The sequence below is a fragment of the Oscarella lobularis genome, chromosome 1 (genome assembly GCF_947507565.1).
Source record: "Oscarella lobularis chromosome 1, ooOscLobu1.1, whole genome shotgun sequence".
NCBI classification, from domain to species: domain Eukaryota; kingdom Metazoa; phylum Porifera; class Homoscleromorpha; order Homosclerophorida; family Oscarellidae; genus Oscarella; species Oscarella lobularis.
In genome coordinates, this window is record NC_089175.1 from 3,482,897 (window position 1) to 3,504,667 (window position 21,771).

Consider the following 21,771-nt stretch of genomic DNA (forward strand, 5'->3'; position numbering starts at 1 on the left):
CTACAGAAGGCTCACGGAAGAACGATCGAAGACGAAAAGACGAAAGGAAGGATTGAAAAATACAGTAGACACGTTAGATTTCTGCATGGTATAAAAATCGCTGTGTGTACGAAATAAAATATGCTGCAACTTGATCGTGTACGCGAACGTCGCGTGTATTCGTCCGCATTTGATTTTCGCTTAGCCTGCGATCTAATGGACGGCTTTCTGACCGGACTGATCAACATCGAACGCAGAGGCAAGCGTGAAACGTCGGTTTCAAGCGATTCATGGGCTCGCAACTGAAATAGAGGCTCGCCATTTCGTTTTCAGTCCTAAAGGAGGGAGTCATTTTGAATTCAGATTGGCAGACACAGCTGTAGTTGGCTGGGCCGTAGCGTTGGCAACGAGCCCGCTCAGGACAATCCATCTCGTCCATATCGCAATAGTTTACATCTACGATGAAATCATTTCTAGGAAGACGCTATAGTGGATCACATACCAAGAACGTGGAGGCCATGCAGAGGATAATCAGTCTCTCGTATCCATCGAGAACTCCACTGCAACGACGATTTGAGAATACCGTTCGTATTGAATCCTGTGTAAGAAAACAGAAATAGGATTCGTCAGCAATTTTTCAAATGAGATTCTTTTGCTTGCCTAAGCATCGTCGCGTGTTCATACACGCTTCTTTCAGTTCTTCGGTGCGTCCGGCCAGATGCTTTGCGACCATTATAGTCACCACCGGGCGAATCGAAACCCTGAAATAATAATAACGTTGGCTACTACGTTGACTTTCGCAGAAACACACAGGAAAGAAAACGAAATTCGACTTTTTCTTGATAGACATCCAATCGATGCGGTTCTCTTCTTTTTCTACGTCGTCCGGAGGATGAACTCCCGTCAACCTAAATAAAAATTATAAACGTTCCCTCATCGTGCGACCCTCAAAAAATCTTTTTTTACTTACATTGGAATGCAACTGGGTCCCCAATAATTCCTGTGACATTCACACCGAAACTGGCCATGTCCCGGAACAAAGACACGGTACTATGCGAGCATTTTGCAATTTCTCTTCCACAACCTGTTGATGTACAGCTGGAATGTTGAGGACAAGTATGTAAGTCGGCGAAGCACATGTCAATATCTATACAAGTCGAACGATGGTGGGAGTATCTCTTAATCAATATCATCTATTGCCTGCGACGTAGAGACCCTTGGTTTTGTCTGCCACCGAGCGCCATTTCTCTTTCGCCTTCACTCTCTTCTTCAGCGTCCCATCGGACGTGAACGCAACGCATTGGTCGACGCTTTCGCAACGCGACTTTAGTTGCTACAGGGGAAGAATAGTCGCGGAAACGTTCGAGTCGAAAGGCATCTCTACCTCAATGTTTCCCTTCAAGAAGGGATGATATCCTCCTTGGGAGATTCCTGACCTAAAAAGAACGATTCCGTTTGTGGAAATTTGCGACGATAGACTGTTAATTGATTGCCTTCATAAAAAAATAAAGTCTTTCTTGTCCAACATTGGCAGTGAAATTCCGTTTCCCAACGCATAGTTATTAAACCTAAGAAAGTCTCCAATATTTTTGTTCTTCCTTTCCTCCTCTGTTTGTGCGTTTTTGACCTTTCTTTTGCTTTCTTCAATCTTTCTTTGAGCTTATTATTTCTCTTTACGAGAGCAGCTTCTGCCGTCTTCTCCTCTCTTTTCGATTTCTCCTTCGCCAGCCTGTCCATGTACTGATTGATTGGACTCGGCAAATTGGACGCCTGTCGAGACTCCTTCTTTGCTTCATACTCTCGGAACCATTTCACAAACAACTGAATACCTAAAAAGAAAAGAAATGTCTTTCAAATCCCCAGAACTCACGAGAATTGTAACAGACCCTTTTCAAGAGAAACCGTTGGCTGATAACCAATTTTCAACGTCGATTCCTCGATGTTTGGCGTAGGTTCTGAGAAGTTCAGTCGGGGGAAGAGGCAAACGTTTCTAAATACAAAATATGAACATGCTCTAAAATACCGTCTCCTCACTATGATAGCTTTTTTGTCAAGTTCCTTTTCAAGTAGACGAATCAGCTCGCCCACGTTTTCCGGATGACCGCGTCCGAAGTTGAGAATCTCGCCACCACAGCGGCGAGGTCTGTATCGAAGTGCGCCCATAACCCCGTCGACTATGTCATTGACGTAGGTGAAATCCCTTTCTAAAGTCGATCCTTCACTACGTAGAGCCGAACGTATTGAAAAAAAGGGACATTTTTGAATTAAAATAATTTTCCTGCCTGTGAAAAAGAGGAACGTCGCCTTCTTTGGCTATTTTCAGAGCGAACTTATAGACGGCCATGTCAGGGCGACCCCACGGACCGTACACGGCGAAAAATCTCGTTCCAAGTGCCAATAGACCGGACGTTTTGCAATAAAGCGCGGCAAGCGCTTCGTTCGCCTGCTTCGTCACATCGCATACATATTCCCAGGACGATCGAGATCATCCCGAATTGAGAATGGAATCGAAGCCGTCGGACCGTACACGCTCGAAGAGGAAGCAAAGACAAGATAAATATTCTAAAAAAATTAAATTAAATTAAAAATCAAATTTACTGTTCCCTCGCGTCTCACTTCGAATTCGGTCAAGACGTCCAACAGCGCGACAAGACAGTCGACATTCGACGTGACGTACGCGTGCGGATGGACGACCGAATAGCGCACGCCCGGCTGCATGCGCGGCTAAATGAACGACGCAGTCGACGCGTCGCTCGCGAATCGTTTTGCGCATCAAATCGACGTCGCACACGTCGCCGTGCAAAACGGGAATGCCGAATCGATGGAGTTCGAAGGCGCGAGCGCGCTTCAGTTCGGAATCGTAGTACTGTAGGCGTTGAAATTATCCACGCCCACGACGGCTGTGCGATTCCATTCGCGAGCGATCGTTCGGCTCACGTGGAAGCCTATGAATCCAGCCGCTCCCGTGACGAGAACGCTCTTGCATTCTGATTGGACGGTTTTCGCGGGCTTTGAGCGTTGGGAACGCAGGCCTGAGCTAGAGCGGTGCTCTTTGCTGAATGTTCGTCTACTTGAAACTAACCGTATATAACGATGAGAGTCCAAAGAGCTCCCGCTATTGCTAGGATCAGCGGTAGAGAGCGGCAGCGCTTCGCAGGGCGTCTCGCAGGGCGTTTCATATGTTGGTGTTGTAGCGCGCGTTCAACACTGGCGAGAACTACACTGTGCAAAACCACTTCATTCAGCAAGCAACGCCAAAAATCACGCAAAACAGATGCAAAGACAAAGCCAACACATAAAACGCGACAAGTTTACTTCAGCAGTTAGGTGGACGTCTCTCGCCTTAGCTGCAAACGTACTGCACCTCCAGGTACTTGTTAGTACCGACACAAGGATCGCCAAAAACTCCATTTGTAGCAGAAACAGTGCACGATTTGCGTCCTCCGCATAAGCCTTCCACAATACCCAGCGACCTAACAAATTACAATACATGTTAATTAGAATAAATGTAGTTCCATTATTCAGATGTACAGTACAATTATTCATTACTTTGAAGATCTGCAATTGCGATTGCTTGTAGCAGAATTTGGACATGTAAACCCGTTAGTACGGCCATAGTTCGCTGATTTGATAGTTATAGATTTGCCGTAACAGTTCAACCTGTAAAAATAGAGAAAGGCTTATAAAAGAAAAGTAATAAAACGCTTACTTCAGCGCTCTTCCCTCACAAACTGTCCTCTTTCGAACTGCGACAGGTGGCTGAATAACAGGAGGAGCTAAAAAGTTGAATAAAAATGATCTACTTGTTTCTGTACTAAAAATTAATTAAAGCTCAAACCGTCGACGCAAGTCCATGACGCCTCGAGATACTTTAATGTACCGAAGCACGGATCACCGAACACTACATTGCTAGCTGAAACACTGCAGCTGCGGCGATCTTTGCAACGACCATTTACAATGGCAAAGGAGCTGAAGAAAAAATAATCCATTCACACGCAACAATATATTCTTGGATTAATTACTTTGATGCTTTGCAATTCAAATTTGACGTAGTAGGATGCGGACAGGGTTCAAGCTCCGTGCGACCGTAAACTGCCATTTTTAGCTGAATAACTTTTCCCGCTGGACAGATGAGTCTACAAAACGAGTTATGGTGTGATGGACGTATATACGGATAATCAAACGGCAATTACTTCAGCTGCTTGTGTTCACAAACCAATAGATGCTTATCACTGTTTGGAGGAGGAGGAGGAACCACGGGTGGGACTACAAAAGAAAAATCTCAAACAAGTCTGCACACAATGAATGCTCTATACGTGACATCAAACCTTTGCACGTCCACGATGCTTCGATGTACTTATATATGCCAACACAGGGATCACCAAACACCCCGTTTGTAGACGGAACGCTACAATTCTGTTTGTTGTCGCACCTTTGTCGAACGACTCTCAGCGAATTGCTGGAAGAAGGAAGGAAGGAAGGAAGGAAGGAAGGAAGGAAAGAGTGATACGGATATGTTACGCTCGTTTCCTTTTACCTCGTTGAGCCGCAGGCCAAGTTGCTTCGCTGGGAATGGGGACAAGGGTGGAATTCCGTCCGACCATATCTGGCGGCGGAGACTTGAATTGTTGTGCCCTTTGGACACCTCAGCCTTGCCGCACACCAAGGCAACGTCTCAACAGTGACAATAGGGGTAAACGTCCAACGCTTACCTTGCGATCCAACCCTCGCACGTAATAACAGATAATGCTACATTAGAAAAATACTGAGAGCCCTTAGTGACGCGGCGCGTTCGTTGACTACCTTGCACGCACTTGTATTCTACTCGAAGGTACTTGTACGTTCCGAAACAGGGATCACCGAATACTCCATTCGTTGCAGTCACAACGCAGTGGCGTCGTCCGTTGCAAAACGATTTGACCTTCACTTTGGAACTAAAAGAGGCGCAATATCAGAAATACGAATCTATACGTATAAACTTCCTGATACAGTGTCTGGTTTCCGCAACGGAGATTGCTTCGTTTCGGATGAGGGCAAGTGGGGAAGTCGGATCGACCGTAATTGGCGTTAACGACTTCGATAGTGGTGTCTGGTGGGCACGTGAGCCTAAACACAAATCGGGGGAGCGTATGCCTAAAGGCGCGCCCCTTCCTGCTGCACTTTTGACCTTGCAACGTCTCCTTCGCAGCTAATGATTTCAAGTGGTTCCTGATTGTCGCAGTCGGGGACGTAGTCCAAAATCACATCCTGCTTGGCGCAAACGCATAAATTTTGTCATCAGGCTGGACGAGAGGAAACCTTAAAATTTGCGGGTGGTCCAGAAGCCACAATTTCAGCTTCCTAAACGGAGGATGTTCAGAACGTACTTGCTCTTAGTGGCACTCACGGCGTCAGCAAGGACCGTTCTGATAATGATCGTTGCGAGAACGCTGACGAAGAGCAGACCAGGTCGGGCTTCCGTCATTTCTCCTGCTTAGAGGTAAGTGAACTTAGTGAAGTGAATATTAATGTGCTTCCTAGACCGCAGACCAGGTTGCTTCTCAACGGATGAGGACAAGGCTGAAATTCCGTTCTACCGTATCCTTCGAAAATAAGACAGAAGTCGGTCGGAACATCAGCGAAAACAAAATCTAGCTAAGCGAGGATATATCAATAAAAAAGGTACAGCTAAAAAAGAGAGAGAAACAAAGTGACAAAAACACCTACAAAGACAGATCTGTACTAAGAATATAATGCTATGGCAACTGATTTAGAAAGAGCAATCAAATAGAAAAATAAGATTTCATTTTTTGTTGGTCTTACTTGGAACCTAAGCCCGAGTCCGGAGCGTGGGAAAATTGAAGCATTTGAGAGTAAAGAGGAATTAGAGAAAGTGGATAAACGGACTATAGAGATGATGGTCTGAAGATCCCATGGGTACCAAAGTTTCTCATACTCAACTATAACTAAATTTTTTAGTCCACTCTCCGCATTATTGAGTCATCCGGATAGGGGGATCTTTACACCGAATGAATGATCCGGCTTACAAGAAAAGCCTTCGCCTCTGGTGCCACGCCTGGGCAAACGTCCTGATTGTTATATCCTATCCAACACAAAAGAGTGATACATTTTACGCGCTTTAACAAAGCACATTAGCTACAGAGTCCGGGAAGTGAGAAAGAGCTATAAGGGCAGCGTACTTTGACTCGTATCCAGCACCATGCAATGAACCTCCTTGTTTCGTTCGTTGCTGCGTTCGTCTTGATTTCTGTTTACGTTCCGCCAAGTGAGTCCTCGACCAACATCACAATACATGATTGATTGTCTCACCTCCTTGTCGCGAAGGTGCACCGTGCGGCTCAGAGTCTGAATGAGAATTAGCCAAAAGAGATACTGATTCGGAGAGACGTTATTGCTAGTGATACGGGCGCTGCCAGCACAAGGGGAAGGCAGAAACGGTCTTGCTACATGGCAATTTTTTACAAGAACATCGTTTACGACTTCTCTAAGAAAAGAGTTCGTCAAGCCGGTGAAGAGTCGTGGACTGAATACAAAATGGTTGAGTCCGGAAAGAGCTACTGAACTACAGAAGAAGTTGCCAAATTCAACGACGACTGTAATAAAAACTTTTCGAACAACTGTCAAACCTACGTGAGTCGACTGAAAAATTTTCTGAAGAGTTGCAGTGGGTTGCTGACTCTGCACTAGAAAATGGCTTAATGTGCAAAGCTCTTTGCTGCATGCAAAAGCCAGCTGCGTTGTTGTTGTGTTACCGTCTTGCTGATATTGAAACACTTCTTCAGAGATCATTAGCTCAGTGTACGAGGCCCATTTTGGGTAGTGTAAAAAACAAGACATCTGTGTGATTAGGTAGGCCGTACTCTTTCATAGCTATTGCGGTCTTACCAAGAAAGATTTGTGCCGCATACAGTTGAAAGCATCTCACATGATCAATCGATCAAACAATACTCAATTGTCTAGAAGACGATTTTCGCTTGTCATAATTGTTTCAAGTTGATTATTTAAGAGCTGAGGGTAAAGATTGGTTAGATAGAGGAAAGTATCAGCGCTTCGCGACAACTTATTTGGTGCAGTATGATCAGATTACCGGTAAGTGCGGGGGTAAGTGCATGCGAGAGTAGAGAGGCGGAGCATAAATCAATTTCCTACTGGCTCTACTCAAATCATATTAACGCTGTCCGGGAACTGAGAGCCTGGGAACGAGACCAAAACGAAGCGGAGCGCACGTATCTCGCCAACTTTACTTGGATTCTGATGAATTCCTTTCTTTTTTTCGCCGCTGTGTTTGTCTTCATTTCTTTTAACGTTTCACCAAGTGAGTCGCCGCACCATGATACTAGTAAATGTGTAGTATCTCACCGACGGCTTTTTCGTGACTCAGGTGCACCGTGCTGCCGCAAAACATGGGAGTTAGGCAAGAGGGGTATCAGTGGCAGTCTGAGTAGCAAGTCCAGGAGAGACGTGCTCGCTACCCGAGCCGATGTTGCTAAAAAAGATAGGCAGAAGCGATTCCTTTGGCCCTACGGCTGTGTTCACACAGCGATTAAGTACAGGGATGTCGTATACGATTTCTCTAAGGGTGGTGTATCGAATGATGAGACGTGGAGTAACTACACATTAATTACGTCGGGAATGAGCTACTGCACAAAAGGAGAAGTTGAAAAGTTCAACAACGAATATTCTGAGAAGTACGGGATTTTTACCAACAACTGTCAAACCTACGTGAAGAAACTGATAAAATTTCTGAATATCAGTAGTTCAAGTTGCAGTGGTTGCTGACTGCCTGCACTAGAAGGTTGATGTGAGGCATGCAAAAATTTGCTATCAGTGTGTGTTATTGTGCTTCTGGCTTGCTGAATATGCTCTACTACATTCTTCAGCTTATTTAGTGTAGGCATCAGAGATCCCTATGTTTCTGAAGAGTTGCAGTGGTTGCTGATTGTCTGCATTTAAAAAAGCCTAATGTGCAAACGCTCTTTGCTACATGCAAAAGCTAGCTGCGTTGTCGCTATATGTTACCGTCTTGCTGATTATGTAATACTAATTTCTTCATAGATTGCTAGTAGCTTTTAGCTCAGTCCACAAGGCCCATATAGGTATCCGAGAAGGGAGCGATTATTTCATGGTCTCAAGTTGTGTTCAAAAGCTCCGATCACGTCATCGTCTTCAGCACAGGTCGTTTCATTGCTCTTCCGTATCATCCTTTTCGCAATCATACTCTTATTTGAAAACGCTAGCGGTCACAAACCGCAACAATACGTAATATACAGTACGTCGTCGCGACCTAGTTATCAGCGATTCATAGATGGACGATGATCAATCCCACGTCGTTTAATTGTCTGTCTAATTAGTGTCTTGCGCGCCGTCGATCGCGACGCTCAATCTCAACACGCTTGCCTCAATCATCGGGAGTACTAATGGTCCATGTACTTCCAGATGCCAGCGGGTGACGAATGTTTGGCAGCCAAGTTCGACCGATCCGGTCAACCAGGGAAAATTTTCACTGGCGAACGTTCGATTATTTGGAAGTAAAAGGACTTGAACTTGGGAACAAACGTTGAACGTCAATGACTTTGAGAAGCCTTGATTACGTGTGCTTCAGATATGACCTACCCGTCAGCTGCGGCCGTGCCGTGCTACATACGAGAGGCAAGAAGAGCCATATAGAACTTGGCACCAATGAAACTCTCCATCGTTTTTGTTGCTGCGTTCATCTCATTTTCGTTTCCTCCCACCGACGCTTTTGGATGGTGGGGGAGTCGACCTGGTCGTAAGTCACCAAAGTGCCTACACACTACGTGAACTCTAGTATATAAACTCAGGTTCGACCTGCACGAAGGCTAAGCATACATGGACAGAAGGCGCAAGACCACTTTCCTTTCCGAGTAGTCTACCGCCGCCGGAGAGACGTGGACGTTACCGACGACGCCGCTCACGTCGCTGGCACTATCAGAGGAAAAGCTCGACATAAGCAATTCTGTGGCGTGGGCTACGGCTTGAAACACACGGCAGTTAAATACGGAGGCAACGTTTACGATTTCACTACCACCAGCGTGCCGCGAGAAAGAACGCCGAGTCGTGGAGTCAGTATACTCAGGCGTCGAATTTTTTCTATGAAGTGTCGGGAACGAGTTACTGTACGGCGAATGAAGTGGACACGTTCAACAACACCTATACTAGTACTGATAGAGACTACAATGTCTGCTCGTTCAACTGCCAAACCTTCGTCAATGCCCTAAACGGGTTTCTGTTAAATGATTCTATACGTAGACTCGAAACTGTGCAAAAGCTGTTTTCCCTGGCTTCGATTTTTTCGTGCACGTCTGCTGCGTGCCACTTAGAAAGGACAGCTGCGCTATACTCGTTGTGTTATTTGCTCATTGGCAGTCTATATTTGATTGATAGTCTACAGTGGTGTCCTTGAATAAGAAGAGTTTTGGGCACCCCCAACGTTTAGAATTCCAACTCACACCGGTTAGATGAAACTGCCACACGGAATCATTTAGCACTCGGTCTAATGCTACACAGCTGACGGTCGCTGACAAATCAGCTATCACCATGCCCACTTCAATACCGGATCAAGTTGAGAGAGCTATATATATATTACAATCAAACGGCATGAAAGCGGCACAAAGACGAAATCCCCGCTCAAAAGGACTACTTATCTCCGGCGCGCAATAGGCTGACAAAGGGAACTAAAGAATGTGTTTAATGAAAACGACGTCGCGGTACGATTGCTTTTCAATTCGGCTGCGAATCCGGAGGAAATTTATGATGTCACCGATAGTGGCGGCTGAGCCGATGAGCAGCGCCGTTCATTGTAGAGAAATCACAGAGCTGCCCACGGCGGTTTCGAACTGAGGCTGAAGCATTTGGAAGTGAAGATTATTTAGAGAAAAACGATCTTCATCTCTGTGGATAAATGGAACAAAAAAACAATTAGTGGGCTTGCCTGAGTTTTTATGGAAGCGATAGGTAATAGAACGTGGGTACATTCCTAAAGCAGATTGGTATCCTATTCGATTGCCGTGTGTCTACCTGCACGGAGTGTATTTCTTGCTGAGGCGGTTTGTTTTCTGAGTTTTCTGTCTTTGAACTCCTCTCAAACGTAGTCTACATGCAAAGAAAATGATACACAAAGCTTGGTTCGATTTCTTTTCTATCTCACTTGCAGGGGAGAAGAATCGATTCGAATCGACGATTTCGCGTCTCCGCAGGCTTCGCTGCAAGGTTTTGCTACTCTACAAGTAGGTTTCGGCTGAGCTAAGGGGCTGGAGAACGACCGATTTTCTTAGGCGTAGTTTTACTGCCGTGACGAACCTCCCAAAAAGGGTTTTGCTTCACTCATACTAGTCATACTGCCTTGCAGTCTTTGTTTGTACTCACCTGAGTGACGCTGGAGTGAATTGAGTGAAGTTATGCGTCGAAACGACGGGTTTTCCCTATTGGAGCCCCGATTTTTTAAAAACCTGCTAAACGCAATCTTTCTTATACGTTTAACTTGAGACGCCTGTTGTTTCGACGAAAAAACTTTTCTCGCGTTCGAAATAAGCCACAAAAGTCTATCACGTGACACGTTGATTTTAATATTTCGGCGACGGGTCGAGTCCCGTACAGTTTATCACACCTTTTCCAGGAATTGTATCTTACGACCTTCAGACAGAGAAAATCCGGCTCAAAGAGACTCAGGAGATCCTCTTCCTGCTGCCACGCCTTATTGAAAGTGAAAGGGCCAACGCCCTGATCGTATCGCACATCCAAAACACGGAAACGGTTTACTGAAATACTGAAAAATTGCAAAATGACGATCACATTCTATTGAGTCGTTAGACTGACACATACTACTAGCAAACTAAAAATGACCCTTTTCTAAAAACATTCAAAAAAACAAAGAATTCAAGTTTCACGCGAGGTTCTATTTCTTTTGCATTTGAGAGTAGACAACTCCCCCTTCATTGCTCGCTGACTGCAGAGTGGCACTTTTGGATCCACTATGGTCCAAGGCAGCATAATTCACGTCCCCCTTTTCATCCTAGAAATAGAATATCATATTTTAATTGCTTACTAGAACCAAAGGGAGGCTGCTTCCAATTCATCCGTGCACATGCATGATCCACGAACAAGCAAACACAACAGCTACATGTAACATCACCTCCACATTTACACTATCTAGTTATTACCTTATTTTAACTCAAATATACAGTAGCGAGTCACAACCCAACAGTACTACTCCTCACGAACGCAATGCTTTACTTTCTTCTTCTTGTCTACTTGGGCGTAGACATCGCCACCTGTAGGAGCTTGCTGGGCTGCTTTCTTCGTACTCTTCTTTGACATGTCAGGTTTGGCGTACTCTTCCTTTGGGGCTGACTCGGGAGCTGCCTTGGACTTCTCTTCTTTTGTAGCTGACACTGCGCCGCCTGACACTCCATAGGGCTCAACTTCATCCTCTTGTTTTTTTGAAGAGGCTGCTGCTGGGGCTCCTGGAGACGTTGCATATGGTTCAGCTTCTTCAACATCTCTGAATGCCGACGCGTTACACAAAGAGCTGAGAACGCTATTCAAGCATACTCTAGGGGCACGCTTTCTTTCTTGCCTTCATTTTTGCTGCCTAAAAAATGTATCTGTAACTGCACGTTGAGGGATCAAATGGTCACAGTACCGGTGCAACAGTTGTCATAACACTTGAAGCAGCACAAACAGCATTTACGTTGCAGACATTGGCGACACGAAAGTTTTATAGGACACAAAAGAAGGAGCAGAAGAACAATCACAGCCACACCACCAACACTACAACCAATAGCGATGTAAGGCGTAGAACCAGCTAAAAAACAATAACAGATTTAGAAAAGATCATTTCAGATATTACGCTGCAGCTCTGTAGTCATGGCGTCAGTTACTCTAGGCGTATTTGTAGCCATTGTGCTAGGTATTACTAAAGGGTTCTGAAACTAGAGTTATCAAACAAACCGTATCTACTGACCTGTTGTTGATGCTGTTGTAGATACGGGAGGACTTGTAGTTGCAGGTTGGTTGCCTATAACAATAACAATGATTATTGTCATTTTACAAGCATTTTAGAGGAAGAAACGACTCACATTCTACCCGAAGTGGAGAACTGTACCCATTGCTAATCATTAATCTGTAATGACGAGGTTTCCCTGGAATCATAACAGACACGCTATAATTGTTAGGCCCTTCCTTCACTAGACGCGGTGACTGGTTGTCAAATTTGACTTCAGTAGGCTTTGGACTAGAAGTGAAAGTACAGTTCGCAATGCTTCCATTGTTTGCATTGCACAAATCACATATGTGCAATCTAAGAACTGCACAATAACGTTCATATAACGTTTACCCAGCGTGAAAAATTTCATGCCACTTACGATGAACTATCAGTGTGAAATTTATTGAATCTCTTCCAACCACATTTATTGCTTCAATCCTATAAACTCCACCATCAGAAATAGACGCGCTCGTCGCCCTGATTTGATAGAGAGTTGAAGTCAAATTCGCGAGAATTAGCGAATGATCGCGAGTTGTGTTTAAGAGTGTAACATTTGGATCCGGTCTTCCTTCAATGACGTTCACAGAAATATGAATTGGGTCTCCCTCGGCGATCACATCAGAAATACGGTCAAGTTGAAGTTTGGGAATTACTAAACACGTTGGATGCGCACACGTGCAGTGAATCAAAGTACGTATCGTACCTCCGAGTTTTACGATGACTGATCCGGCAAACGACGATGACGAAGATGGAATACCATTAGTTACAGTCGTGACAGTGACCAGAGGACGAAATGACGATCCGTCCGGAATCGACGCGTCAAAGTCAAACTCCAGCATTGTAGTTAGACCAGAAGTACTCGCGGAGAATCGAGCAGCGTTCGGAACAGCAGATAAAGTCGTCGAATTGCCTCCAAGGCTTAGAAACCACCCAAAAGTTACGGATTGAGCTGCGACGCGAGAAGTGTACGTCAATGTCACGCTATCTCCACGAAAAGCGAACAAATCAGTACTGGAACCGGAATCGTCTCCGACATTCGCCGAACGTTGAACTAGAGAGTCTTTTAGCCTTCCTAATCACAATTGCTAGTAAACAAACCAGATTCCGAGTTCGATGCAATGGCTAAAAGATAAACGACGCAGAGAATCGCCCGACCCAGAGCCGTATATAGAGAGAGCTGCGACATCATTGCGCACGCTAGCCCATCACGTGGTATTTTGAACGCCATTTTGTGTCCAACTGTTCTTGCTTAGAACATCGATAGGCACAGCAGAAAGACAGACTTTGTTTTTGAAACAAAACGGAGAAGTAGGATTACCGCTCTGGCCCGACCATTAGCCGACTAAAGTGCGCATGCGCTTTGAGCAATGAGAGGCTTCGGCTACTTTTGTTTGCTTTTTAATTTCGTCGCATTTTCAGAGCCCGGTTTGGCATATGTTTATTATAAAGAGTTTCATTAAATTAAATTTAATGTAGTTCAACGTTCGGCGAATGTCGGAGACGATTCCGGTTCCAGTACTGATTTGTTCGCTTTTCGTGGAGATAGCGTGACATTGACGTACACTTCTCGCGTCGCAGCTCAATCCGTAACTTTTGGGTGGTTTGTAAGCCTTGGAGGCAATTCGACGACTTTATCTGCTGTTCCGAACGCTGCTCGATTCTCCGCGAGTACTTCTGGTCTAACTACAATGCTGGAGTTTGACTTTGACGCGTCGATTCCGGACGGATCGTCATTTCGTCCTCTGGTCACTGTCACGACTGTAACTAATGGTATTCCGTCTTCGTCATCGTCGTTTGCCGGATCAGTCATCGTAAAACTCGGAGGTACGATACGTACTTTGATTCACTGCACGTGTGCGCATCCAACGTGTTTAGTAATTCCCAAACTTCAACTTGACCGTATTTCTTATGGGATTGCCGAGGGAGACCCAATTCATATTTCTGTGAACGTCATTGAAGGAAGACCGGATCCAAATGTTACACTCTTAAACACAACTCACGATCATTCGCTAATGCTCGTGAATCTGAGTTCAACTCTCTATCAAATTAGGACGACGAGCGCGTCTATTTCTGATAGCGGAGTTCATAGGATTGAAGCAATGAATGTGGTTGGAAGAGATTCAATAAATTTCACACTGATAGTTCATGGTAAGTGGCATGAAATTTGGCGCATAAGAGAAACTTTTTTGCAGTTCTTAGATTGCTTGACTGTGATGTGTGCAATGCAAAGAATGGAAGCATAGTGAACTGTATTTTCATTTCCAGTCCCAAGCCCAAAGTCAATCTCAACAACCAGTTAGCTCCAGTGAAGGAAGTGGCTGGATTTGACAATTACAGTTATGTTGTATCTGTAACGATACCTTGGCAACCTCGTAAGTTGATGATAAGCAATGGGTACAGTTCTGCAATTCGGGTAGAATGTGAGTTTTTTTGTAACGTGACAATAAAGAATAATTTTTTGTCATAGGCAACGGACCTGTAACTACAGCTGCTTCATCATTGTTTACAGGCAACGGACCTGTAACTACAGCTGCTCCATCATTGTTTACCACAGGTCAATTCGCTTAGCGGAAGTTAGTTGTACTGGGCAGCATGCATTTGTAGGAAAGAAAGTGACTGAATCGAATGAAATTACTTTTCAGTCACTGTCACCAAGCAAGACCGAAGGGAGTTGTGAAAGAAATGAAGGTACGTTGTTGTAGATGAGTGGGATACATTTCAAGTGGATATATACGTATAGGCTACATCGCTGCAATAGCAGTTCTTTCTGTGTTGCTTAGTGCTGCTCTAATTGGAATATTGATTGTTTGGATTTACATGAAACGGTATTGATCTTTATCATTTGATTGATTGATCACACCTTTTTTGTAATGATGTAGTGGAAAGAGGAAAGAAGATCTTATTTCAGCAAAAGAAACAGAGAACGAAAAAGACGTTGAAATGCATTCAAGCTCGCTCTATCAAGATGCATCAAAACTTGCGAGAGTGACAGAAACTCGTGCAAAGGGTAGTGCCATGGCTGAGTATGCTTCAATTTCAGAGACAAAGTAGCACCAAAGTTCTTGCACTGTAGGTTCGGTTGCAACTTCTTGTGGACACGCTTTTCTTTGTAATTGCCTTTATAATCCTCTTTTCCTAATCTTTTCTGAAAACATTGCAACAAAGAAGCAACCGCTGGGGAAGCAGATTTTTCGATGATTCCGTTAACATGTTATTTGCAGCCGCAGAGCAGACAAACTGCGTCCACAGTCTATGCTGCGCCGATCCAAGATCTTTTGCAGCGTACAATAAGTGAAGAAAAATTGCGTAGCTTTGCTTTATTCAAATTTAGACTACTGGAATCATGCAAAAGTAGACGGCATAGCTGGAATTACAGATGGAAACGGTATGCCATAGACACCAACCAACCATGCGTGCATTTGTCTGTCTTGCTATTGCTGGTAAAGGAATTTTTTCGAGTCAGTGCGCAGCGAAAAATGTGATATGTACGGAACTTTTATAGCGCTTGTTGAAACAGCCTATAAGTAGCAAACAATGCCCATATCAAAGCTTCAGGGCACAAAGAAGAGCAAGAACAATCAAAAACACCACAACCAACAGTGACAGAAAGGAAATACAGAGGCAGCTAAACTCCTAAGTTTCAGACTCTGCGGCGTCCTGCAACGGCGCTACTGGGTGGGTGTATTAACACCCGTTGTGCTAGACATTAAAGGCCTATAAAACTAAAGTGACCTAAAATCGTATTCACCGACTGGTTGGTGCTGTGGTTGTCGATAAAGTAGGAACAGATTGGTTGCCTATAATGAGAACAATAGTACCTGCAGTTTTACAAAAGAATGACTCACATTCTACCAGAATTGGAGAACTGTACCCATTGCTTATCATTAATATGTACTGACGAGGTTGCCCAGGTAGAATTACAGGTACGAAATAATTGACAAATCCAATCGCTTTCTTTACTGAAACTGACTGGTTGTTGAATTTAGCTTCAGTAGGTTCTGGACTAGAACGGAAATTACAGTTCACTGCGCTCCCATTGTTTGCATTGCACAAATCACAGTCAAACAATCTGAGAACTGCCAAAAACATGTTTTCTCTCGTGCATCATCTTTCTGTGTCACTTACAACAAACTGCCACAGTGACATTTATTGAATCTCTTCCAACTGCATTCATTGCTTCAACCCTATAAACTCCTCTATCAGAAATAGACGTGTTCATTTTTCTGATTTGATAGTGCGTTGAATTCAGAGCCACAAACAATAATGCTCGATCAGGAGTTGTATTTGAGAATGTAACACTTGGACTCGGTCTTCCTTCAATGGCATTTACAGCAATACTTATTGGATCCCCCTCAGAAACCACAACGTTAGAAATACTGTCAAGTATGGGAATTATTATACTACAATAGATTAGCATACGTAGAGTGAATCAGTAGTATTGTACCTCCAAGTTTTATTGTGACTGATCCAGCAGATGACTGTGATGCAGACGTCATGCCATCAGTTACAATCGTGACTGTGACGTTAGGACGAAATGTCGAACCGTCCGTAATTGACGTCGTAAAGTCGAACTCCAGCATTGCTTTAAAACTTTTAGTAATTTTTATGAATCCGGGAACCGTAGACAAAGAAGTCGAATTGCCCCCGACGTTCATAAACCATGCAACACCTATTGACAGAGCTGCGCCGTGAAAGGCGTACGTCAGTGTTATCCTATCCCCACGACGTGCGTATAAATCAGTGGAACCATTCTCTCCGACAACAGCCGAACGTTGAACTAGAGAGACTTTCTATTTTAATCCAATAGCTATGTACTAAACAAACCAGATTCAGAGTATGATGCAATGGTTAGAAGAGAAACGATGTGGAGATTCGCCAGACACATGCTGATCAGAGTGCGCGTGCGCAATGAAAGGCTTAGCTTTCTTCGTGTTTCTTAATTCTCTCGCATTGTCAGAGCCCGGTTGGCATGCATCTACTGCATTCAGCGCTATTAAAACATATCTCTAGTTCAACGTTCGGCTGTTGTCGGAGAGAATGGTTCCACTGATCTATATGCACGTTGTGGGGATAGGATAACACTGACGTACGCCTTTCACGGCGCAGCTCAGTCAATAGGTGTTGCATGGTTTATGAACGTCGGGGGCAATTCGACTTCTTTGTCTGCGGTTCCCGGATTCGTTGCAACTACTTCTGATCTCAACGCAACGTTGGACTTCAATGTGTCGATTCCAGACGGATCGTCATTTCGTCCTCTGGTCACAGTCACGACTGTGACTAATGGTGTGCCGTCTTATTCATTTTTTTTTCGTGGATCGGTCACAGTAAAACTCGGAGGTACGATAAGAACTACTATTGATCACTGTACGTGTGCGGATCTATTGTGGTATAGTAATTCCCATGCTTGAAAGTATTTCTGATGTTGTGGCTGCTGAAGGAGACCCAATAAATATTGCTGTGAACGTCATTGAAGGAAAGCCAAATCCAATAGTTACACTCTCAAAAACAACTCATAATCAATCACAATTGTTTGTGGCTCTGAATTCAACGCACTATCAAATCAGAAAGATGAGCGCGTCTATTTCTGATGGAGGAGTTTATAGGGTCAAAGCAATAAATGCGGTTGGAAGCGATGCAATAAATTTTACAGTGACGATTTATTGTAAGTGGCGCGGACTTTTGAGGACAAGAAAAACATGTTTTGTGGCAGTTCTTAGATTGGATGACTGTGATTTGTGCAATGCAAACAATGGGAGCAGAGTGAAATGTATTTTCAGCTCCAATCCTAAGCCCATTGACGTCACGTTTGAAAACCATTCACTGAGTCCAAAGGAGGAAGCGATAGGATTAGGATTTGGCAAATATGAAGTATCCGTCATGATACCAGGGCATTCTCATTATTACGCAATTTTAATAAGAAATGGGTATAATCTTTCAATTTTAGTAGAATGTGAGCCATTCCTATGGTAAATGACATTTATCACAGCTATGATTTGCTCTTATAAATAGGCAACCTTTTTGTGTCTATAGCGCCTACAGTTCCTCCATCAGTGCTTGCAACAGGTCAATAATTTCTTGCTGTTTTTATGAGCATTATGTTTGTCGTCAGTAGGCAGGAAAACGACTGAAGCAAATGAAAATTCAGAAATCACTGTCCAGTCATCAAGCAACGCTGCTAAAATGAGTTGCAGAAGATATGAAGGTAGTTTGTTGCATAGGGCGGTGGTAGAAATGATAAACTTCAATTGGCAAGTATGCAGGCTACATAGCTGCAATAGCAGTTCTTTCTACGTTGTTTAGTGCTGCTCTGATCGGAATAGTAATTCTTTTTGTCTGCCTGAGACGGTATTGATGCTCAGAAAGTACTACATATTTAATTTCGTAAATGGTCTAGGAGGAATAGGAAAGAAGATCCGTTTCCTACGAAGGAAAAAGGCCTTGAAATGCATCCAAGTCCGGTCTACCAAGTTGCCTCAAAGCTGACGAGGGACGACTGAAGTCGTTTAGAGTCAAGGGCAGTGCTACCATGGCTGAGAAGACAAAATACTGTCAGTGTAGTTTGAAACTTGAACTTTATTTCTTTGTATAGCTGCTTTTAGAACCCTTTCCTTTGAGCTCCTTTTAGCAGACAAGAAAATTAGGATACAAACCTTGCAGCAAAGTCGCTTTTTACGAACCTACCATAAAGGCTTTTCAAGCGTTTTCTGTCAGTGACGGAGGGCCACAATTTCTTATCGATACATGGGACGTCGCCATGACATAAACCGCTTTGATTCTTTCTCTTCAGATTCACATTGCAGGGGTGTGGATTCGTCTCGACTCGAATCATCTGAGCAACAATGTAACGCTGCAAATCAAAGGCGATTTCCAGTTTTGTTGTAAATAATTGGAAGTTGAACTTTCGTAATTAATTAAGACGCTTCAATGATTTTCGTTTCGCCATCTACCAGGTGACTACAGGCAATTCTAATTTTTCAATTAGAACCAGGGAAAGGCTGAGGTGAACCTGACAAGTAACGGGGATTTGCTAAATCTCTACAGAGCGGCTGTCCCCGCAGATCTCGGAGATGCAGAATGAGAAGTTTAGCTCAATTGGAAAGTAGACGAGTTGATACGTGCAAAGTGCAAACTAGTGTTTAATGTTAGCAGAACGCTGTTCTACTATACCTGTAGTTGTGCGTTTGAATTTGCCTTCTTCAACGACCGACAGTGCTGCGAGTATTCGCACGATGCTATAAAAGCATTATACCCAGCAGGCCCAGCTGGCTTTCCCTTAGCAATTCCAACATCAGAAATACTATCAAGGTTGTGAATTACTAAACAGCAATCGACGCATCAAATTCGAACTTGAGCGTTGCATTTGGACCACAATTTAGCATCGAAAAACGGACGGGGTTCGGAACATTGGATAAAGAAGCGGAATCGCCTCCGTCGATGGTAACAAACCATCCAATAGAGTCTGCGCTTCGATTTCTGTACGTCAGTGTTACCCTATCTCCACGGAGTGCGTAGATCTATAGAACAAAATTGGAACCGGACTCTCCCGCAATCGCCGAGCGTTGAACTACAGATAGAGAATCCTTTATCTTGCTCATAAGTGAACAACCAGATTCCAAGTTTGATGCAAGAGAGAAACGATGTAAAGACTCGTTCCATACATGTGAGAACCATAGAAAATGCGCATGTGCAATGAATCACTTTAGTTTGTGCGTGTTTTTCAGCGTTCTCACCATTTCGCAGACCAGTTTGACGTGTTACCTCGAGGTGTAGCACTAAAAAATCTCTCTCTCTAGTTCAACGTTCCGTGATTGTCGGAGAGTCTGGTTCCAGTAGGGCTACTGATTTATTTGCCCTTCGTGGAGATAGGGTGACATTGACATATGTCCATCGCACCGCCGCTCAGTCAGTAACTTTTGGGTGGTTTCTGAGCCTTGGAGGCAGTTCGACTACTTTATCTGCTGTTCCGAACCCTGGTCGATTCTCCGCCAGTGTTTCTGGTCTAACTGCAACGCTGGAGTTTGACTTTGACGCGTCGATTCCGGACGGATCGTCATTTCGTCCTCTGGTCACTGTCACGACTGTAACTAATGGTATTCCGTCTTCGTCATCGTCGTTTGCCGGATCAGTCATCGTAAAACTCGGAGGTACGATGCGTACTTTGATTCACTGCACGTGTGCGCATCCAACGTGTTTAGTAATTCCCAAACTTCAACTTGACCGTATTTCTGATGTGATTGCCGAGGGAGACCCAATTAATATTTCCGTGAATGTCATTGAAGGAAGACCGAATCCGAATGTTACACTCCTAAACGCAACTCGTGATCAATCACTAATGCTTGTGGCTCTGAATTCAACTCTGTATCAAGTCAGGAAGGCGAGCGCGTCTATTTCTGACGGAGGAGTTTATAGGATTGAAGCAATGAATGCAGTTGGAAGAGATTCAATAAATTTCATGGTGACAGTTTGTTGTAAGTGGCATGGAATTTGGCACACAAGAGAAATGTCACGCGTAGTGTTTTTGAACAGTTCTTAGATTGATTGACTGTAATTTGTGTAATGCAAACAGCGGAAGCACAGTGGACTGTACTTTCAGTTCCAGTCCAAAGCCTATTGAAGTCAAGTTCAACAACCTGTCGCTGGTTCCAATAAGGGAAGCAGACAGATTTGACAATTATGTCATAGCTGTAACAATACCTGGGCAACCTCGTCCCTACACGTTGATCATAAACAATGGATACTGTTCTCCCGTTGCGGTAGAATGTAAATCATTTCTTCTGTAAAATAGCTACTTTCAACCTTGTTTTATTATAGGCACCCCTTCATCACACCCTACCACTGAAGGACCCACTTCAAGTAGTAACTGGTTATAAATAATGCCCATGCGTTTTTTGATGTTTTTTCTGCTGTAGCAAGTTTTTCAAGCAAGCCTGGTTATAGTACAACGCCGCCACCTACAGCACTACCTTCCAGTGCATGTTTTTCTGATTTTCGCTTACTGTAATAATTAACTATTTTCCTATAGGTGTCATTGCACTTGTAGCCGGGTGTGCGGCTGGTGGTGTAGGTCTGATTGCTCTTTTGCTACTCCTTCTCTGCCCTATCAATCTATCATGCCGACGATGTTTGCAAGGAAAATGCTGCCGATGCTGTTTCAAGTGCTACAATGGCTGCTGTAAATATTACAACCCACATCCTGTACATGCAAAAGAAATTATTTAGGTAATGACGAATCTGATGAACAAAACAAGATGCCTCCACAGTAAGTTTCCCAACTTGTACACAGTAATGGCTTTCAAGCTTTCTGCTAGAAAAAACTCTGATGCAAATTCGGATGTTCAACTTCATCCAAGCCCACTCTATCAAGCTTCCTCGAAAATAACCGAGCATACTACCAAGGCTACTACTGCTGGCATGCCTGAATATGCCACCATTTCAGAAGCGATGTAGCGCCAAGTTTGTGATTCATTCTTTTTGTATGACTGATATTGTCTGATCTTGTTGTCTGTGTCTGACTAGTAAACTGTCCATTATTCAATGGTGGAACGATCGGCTCAGTCTTGGTCGTGTAAATGAATGATTTATCTTCACGTATAGCTCCCTTTACTCGTGTGACAGCTTCCTCTACTCATTCTGATTCTGTTGGAGAGCAAGAACTACGCACTCTTATATTACGTACCATCCATGCCCGGTGGCGTTGGGTCGTCGTCGTGCCGGTTTGACGATAATTCACTTCGAAGCGGTGACGGTCCATACACGTAGAAAACTGACAGGGCCACCGGCACATGACA

General features: G+C 44.0%; 5 protein-coding genes, 3 long non-coding RNA genes and 1 pseudogene across 18 annotated transcripts; 4 read left to right on the forward strand and 5 right to left on the reverse strand.

Moving 5' to 3' along the window:
- Window positions 1–72: 72 nt before the first annotated feature.
- LOC136199439 (uncharacterized) lies at window positions 73–3,196 on the reverse strand (annotated as a pseudogene).
- A 1-nt stretch (window position 3,197) lies between these two features.
- On the reverse strand, window positions 3,198–5,482 carry LOC136200099 (rhamnose-binding lectin-like). The gene is made up of 14 exons (XM_065969906.1): window positions 5,366–5,482; window positions 5,278–5,319; window positions 5,147–5,226; window positions 4,969–5,085; window positions 4,783–4,913; window positions 4,692–4,728; window positions 4,517–4,630; window positions 4,308–4,438; window positions 4,173–4,245; window positions 4,002–4,115; window positions 3,818–3,948; window positions 3,689–3,755; window positions 3,529–3,639; window positions 3,198–3,452 (listed from the first exon to the last, which is right to left on the reverse strand). The coding sequence occupies exons 1-14, from the start codon at window positions 5,441–5,443 to the stop codon at window positions 3,323–3,325; spliced, it is 1,356 nt and encodes a 451-aa protein (XP_065825978.1). The 5' UTR covers window positions 5,444–5,482; the 3' UTR covers window positions 3,198–3,322.
- LOC136185398 (uncharacterized) lies at window positions 5,103–6,767 on the forward strand. 3 transcript variants are annotated; one of them, XR_010669638.1, is made up of 3 exons: window positions 5,118–5,878; window positions 5,938–6,244; window positions 6,304–6,767. It is a non-coding gene; the product is annotated as an uncharacterized lncRNA (long non-coding RNA). The 3 variants fall into 3 exon arrangements; XR_010669719.1 differs by having other exon boundaries at window positions 5,118–5,458; window positions 5,512–6,244; XR_010669597.1 differs by having other exon boundaries at window positions 5,103–6,244.
- A 2,802-nt stretch (window positions 6,768–9,569) lies between these two features.
- Window positions 9,570–10,676, reverse strand: LOC136186601 (uncharacterized). 3 transcript variants are annotated; one of them, XR_010669882.1, is made up of 6 exons: window positions 10,607–10,676; window positions 10,474–10,541; window positions 10,366–10,421; window positions 10,148–10,317; window positions 10,018–10,092; window positions 9,570–9,891 (listed from the first exon to the last, which is right to left on the reverse strand). It is a non-coding gene; the product is annotated as an uncharacterized lncRNA (long non-coding RNA). The 3 variants fall into 3 exon arrangements; XR_010669780.1 differs by having other exon boundaries at window positions 10,148–10,421; XR_010669914.1 differs by having other exon boundaries at window positions 9,570–9,976; window positions 10,148–10,421.
- Window positions 10,677–10,763: 87 nt separating this feature from the next.
- On the reverse strand, window positions 10,764–13,226 carry LOC136192260 (uncharacterized). Of its 2 annotated transcripts, XM_065984452.1 has the most exons (10): window positions 13,082–13,226; window positions 12,687–13,034; window positions 12,363–12,635; window positions 12,078–12,305; window positions 11,963–12,016; window positions 11,849–11,914; window positions 11,642–11,803; window positions 11,551–11,590; window positions 11,233–11,500; window positions 10,764–11,011 (listed from the first exon to the last, which is right to left on the reverse strand). In XM_065984452.1, the coding sequence occupies exons 1-10, from the start codon at window positions 13,209–13,211 to the stop codon at window positions 10,895–10,897; spliced, it is 1,686 nt and encodes a 561-aa protein (XP_065840524.1). In that variant the 5' UTR covers window positions 13,212–13,226; the 3' UTR covers window positions 10,764–10,894. The 2 variants fall into 2 exon arrangements, with proteins under 2 accessions (XP_065840524.1, XP_065845801.1); XM_065989729.1 differs by lacking the exon at window positions 11,849–11,914.
- LOC136183864 (uncharacterized) lies at window positions 13,146–15,172 on the forward strand. Of its 2 annotated transcripts, XM_065971760.1 has the most exons (9): window positions 13,149–13,195; window positions 13,248–13,408; window positions 13,460–13,807; window positions 13,859–14,131; window positions 14,176–14,403; window positions 14,451–14,537; window positions 14,588–14,671; window positions 14,724–14,808; window positions 14,863–15,172. In XM_065971760.1, exons 2-9 carry the CDS (start codon window positions 13,351–13,353, stop codon window positions 15,032–15,034), a joined length of 1,335 nt encoding a protein of 444 aa, XP_065827832.1. In that variant the 5' UTR covers window positions 13,149–13,195; window positions 13,248–13,350; the 3' UTR covers window positions 15,035–15,172. The 2 variants fall into 2 exon arrangements, with proteins under 2 accessions (XP_065827104.1, XP_065827832.1); XM_065971032.1 differs by having other exon boundaries at window positions 13,146–13,408.
- A 427-nt stretch (window positions 15,173–15,599) lies between these two features.
- LOC136187605 (uncharacterized) lies at window positions 15,600–16,264 on the reverse strand. The gene is made up of 4 exons (XR_010669927.1): window positions 16,109–16,264; window positions 15,829–16,059; window positions 15,736–15,780; window positions 15,600–15,682 (listed from the first exon to the last, which is right to left on the reverse strand). It is a non-coding gene; the product is annotated as an uncharacterized lncRNA (long non-coding RNA).
- Window positions 16,265–16,890: 626 nt separating this feature from the next.
- LOC136187612 (uncharacterized) lies at window positions 16,891–18,593 on the forward strand. Of its 2 annotated transcripts, none has more exons than XM_065975249.1 (8): window positions 16,891–16,946; window positions 16,994–17,320; window positions 17,376–17,645; window positions 17,694–17,933; window positions 17,993–18,046; window positions 18,093–18,185; window positions 18,244–18,328; window positions 18,378–18,593. In XM_065975249.1, exons 1-8 carry the CDS (start codon window positions 16,892–16,894, stop codon window positions 18,478–18,480), a joined length of 1,227 nt encoding a protein of 408 aa, XP_065831321.1. In that variant the 5' UTR covers window position 16,891; the 3' UTR covers window positions 18,481–18,593. The 2 variants fall into 2 exon arrangements, with proteins under 2 accessions (XP_065831321.1, XP_065831330.1); XM_065975258.1 differs by having other exon boundaries at window positions 18,096–18,185.
- A 1,075-nt stretch (window positions 18,594–19,668) lies between these two features.
- On the forward strand, window positions 19,669–21,569 carry LOC136199904 (uncharacterized). Of its 4 annotated transcripts, none has more exons than XR_010673236.1 (9): window positions 19,669–19,727; window positions 19,777–20,127; window positions 20,179–20,451; window positions 20,510–20,736; window positions 20,795–20,839; window positions 20,893–20,952; window positions 21,006–21,155; window positions 21,203–21,242; window positions 21,292–21,569. XR_010673236.1 is itself a non-coding variant. In XM_065990215.1 (9 exons), the coding sequence occupies exons 1-9, from the start codon at window positions 19,673–19,675 to the stop codon at window positions 21,428–21,430; spliced, it is 1,347 nt and encodes a 448-aa protein (XP_065846287.1). In that variant the 5' UTR covers window positions 19,669–19,672; the 3' UTR covers window positions 21,431–21,568. The 4 variants fall into 4 exon arrangements, 2 of the variants coding, with proteins under 2 accessions (XP_065846287.1, XP_065846288.1); XR_010673237.1 differs by having other exon boundaries at window positions 20,795–20,836; window positions 21,292–21,568; XM_065990215.1 differs by having other exon boundaries at window positions 20,510–20,743; window positions 21,292–21,568.
- Window positions 21,570–21,771: the final 202 nt, after the last annotated feature.

Coding starts and splice junctions, on each gene's coding strand:
- LOC136200099 (XM_065969906.1), bottom strand. CDS start 5,443: ATGACGGAAGCCCGACCTGGTCTGCTCTTCGTCAGCGTTCTCGCAACG. Junction 4,729..4,782: donor AGAATACAAGTGCGTGCAAG/GTAGTCAACGAA, acceptor TTTCTAATGTAG/CATTATCTGTTATTACGTGC. Junction 4,631..4,691: donor TGCGAGGGTTGGATCGCAAG/GTAAGCGTTGGA, acceptor GTGTGCGGCAAG/GCTGAGGTGTCCAAAGGGCA.
- LOC136192260 (XM_065984452.1), bottom strand. CDS start 13,211: ATGGCGTTCAAAATACCACGTGATGGGCTAGCGTGCGCAATGATGTCG. Junction 12,017..12,077: donor TTCTCCACTTCGGGTAGAAT/GTGAGTCGTTTC, acceptor TTATTGTTATAG/GCAACCAACCTGCAACTACA. Junction 11,804..11,848: donor CATGACTACAGAGCTGCAGC/GTAATATCTGAA, acceptor ATTGTTTTTTAG/CTGGTTCTACGCCTTACATC.
- LOC136183864 (XM_065971032.1), top strand. CDS start 13,351: ATGAGAGGCTTCGGCTACTTTTGTTTGCTTTTTAATTTCGTCGCATTT. Junction 14,132..14,175: donor TTTCACACTGATAGTTCATG/GTAAGTGGCATG, acceptor ACTTTTTTGCAG/TTCTTAGATTGCTTGACTGT. Junction 14,538..14,587: donor TCCATCATTGTTTACCACAG/GTCAATTCGCTT, acceptor ATGCATTTGTAG/GAAAGAAAGTGACTGAATCG.
- LOC136187612 (XM_065975249.1), top strand. CDS start 16,892: ATGAAAGGCTTAGCTTTCTTCGTGTTTCTTAATTCTCTCGCATTGTCA. Junction 16,947..16,993: donor TCTCGCATTGTCAGAGCCCG/GTTGGCATGCAT, acceptor ACATATCTCTAG/TTCAACGTTCGGCTGTTGTC. Junction 17,321..17,375: donor GGTCACAGTAAAACTCGGAG/GTACGATAAGAA, acceptor ATTGTGGTATAG/TAATTCCCATGCTTGAAAGT.
- LOC136199904 (XM_065990215.1), top strand. CDS start 19,673: ATGAATCACTTTAGTTTGTGCGTGTTTTTCAGCGTTCTCACCATTTCG. Junction 20,744..20,794: donor TTCTCCCGTTGCGGTAGAAT/GTAAATCATTTC, acceptor GTTTTATTATAG/GCACCCCTTCATCACACCCT. Junction 20,840..20,892: donor TGAAGGACCCACTTCAAGTA/GTAACTGGTTAT, acceptor TTTCTGCTGTAG/CAAGTTTTTCAAGCAAGCCT.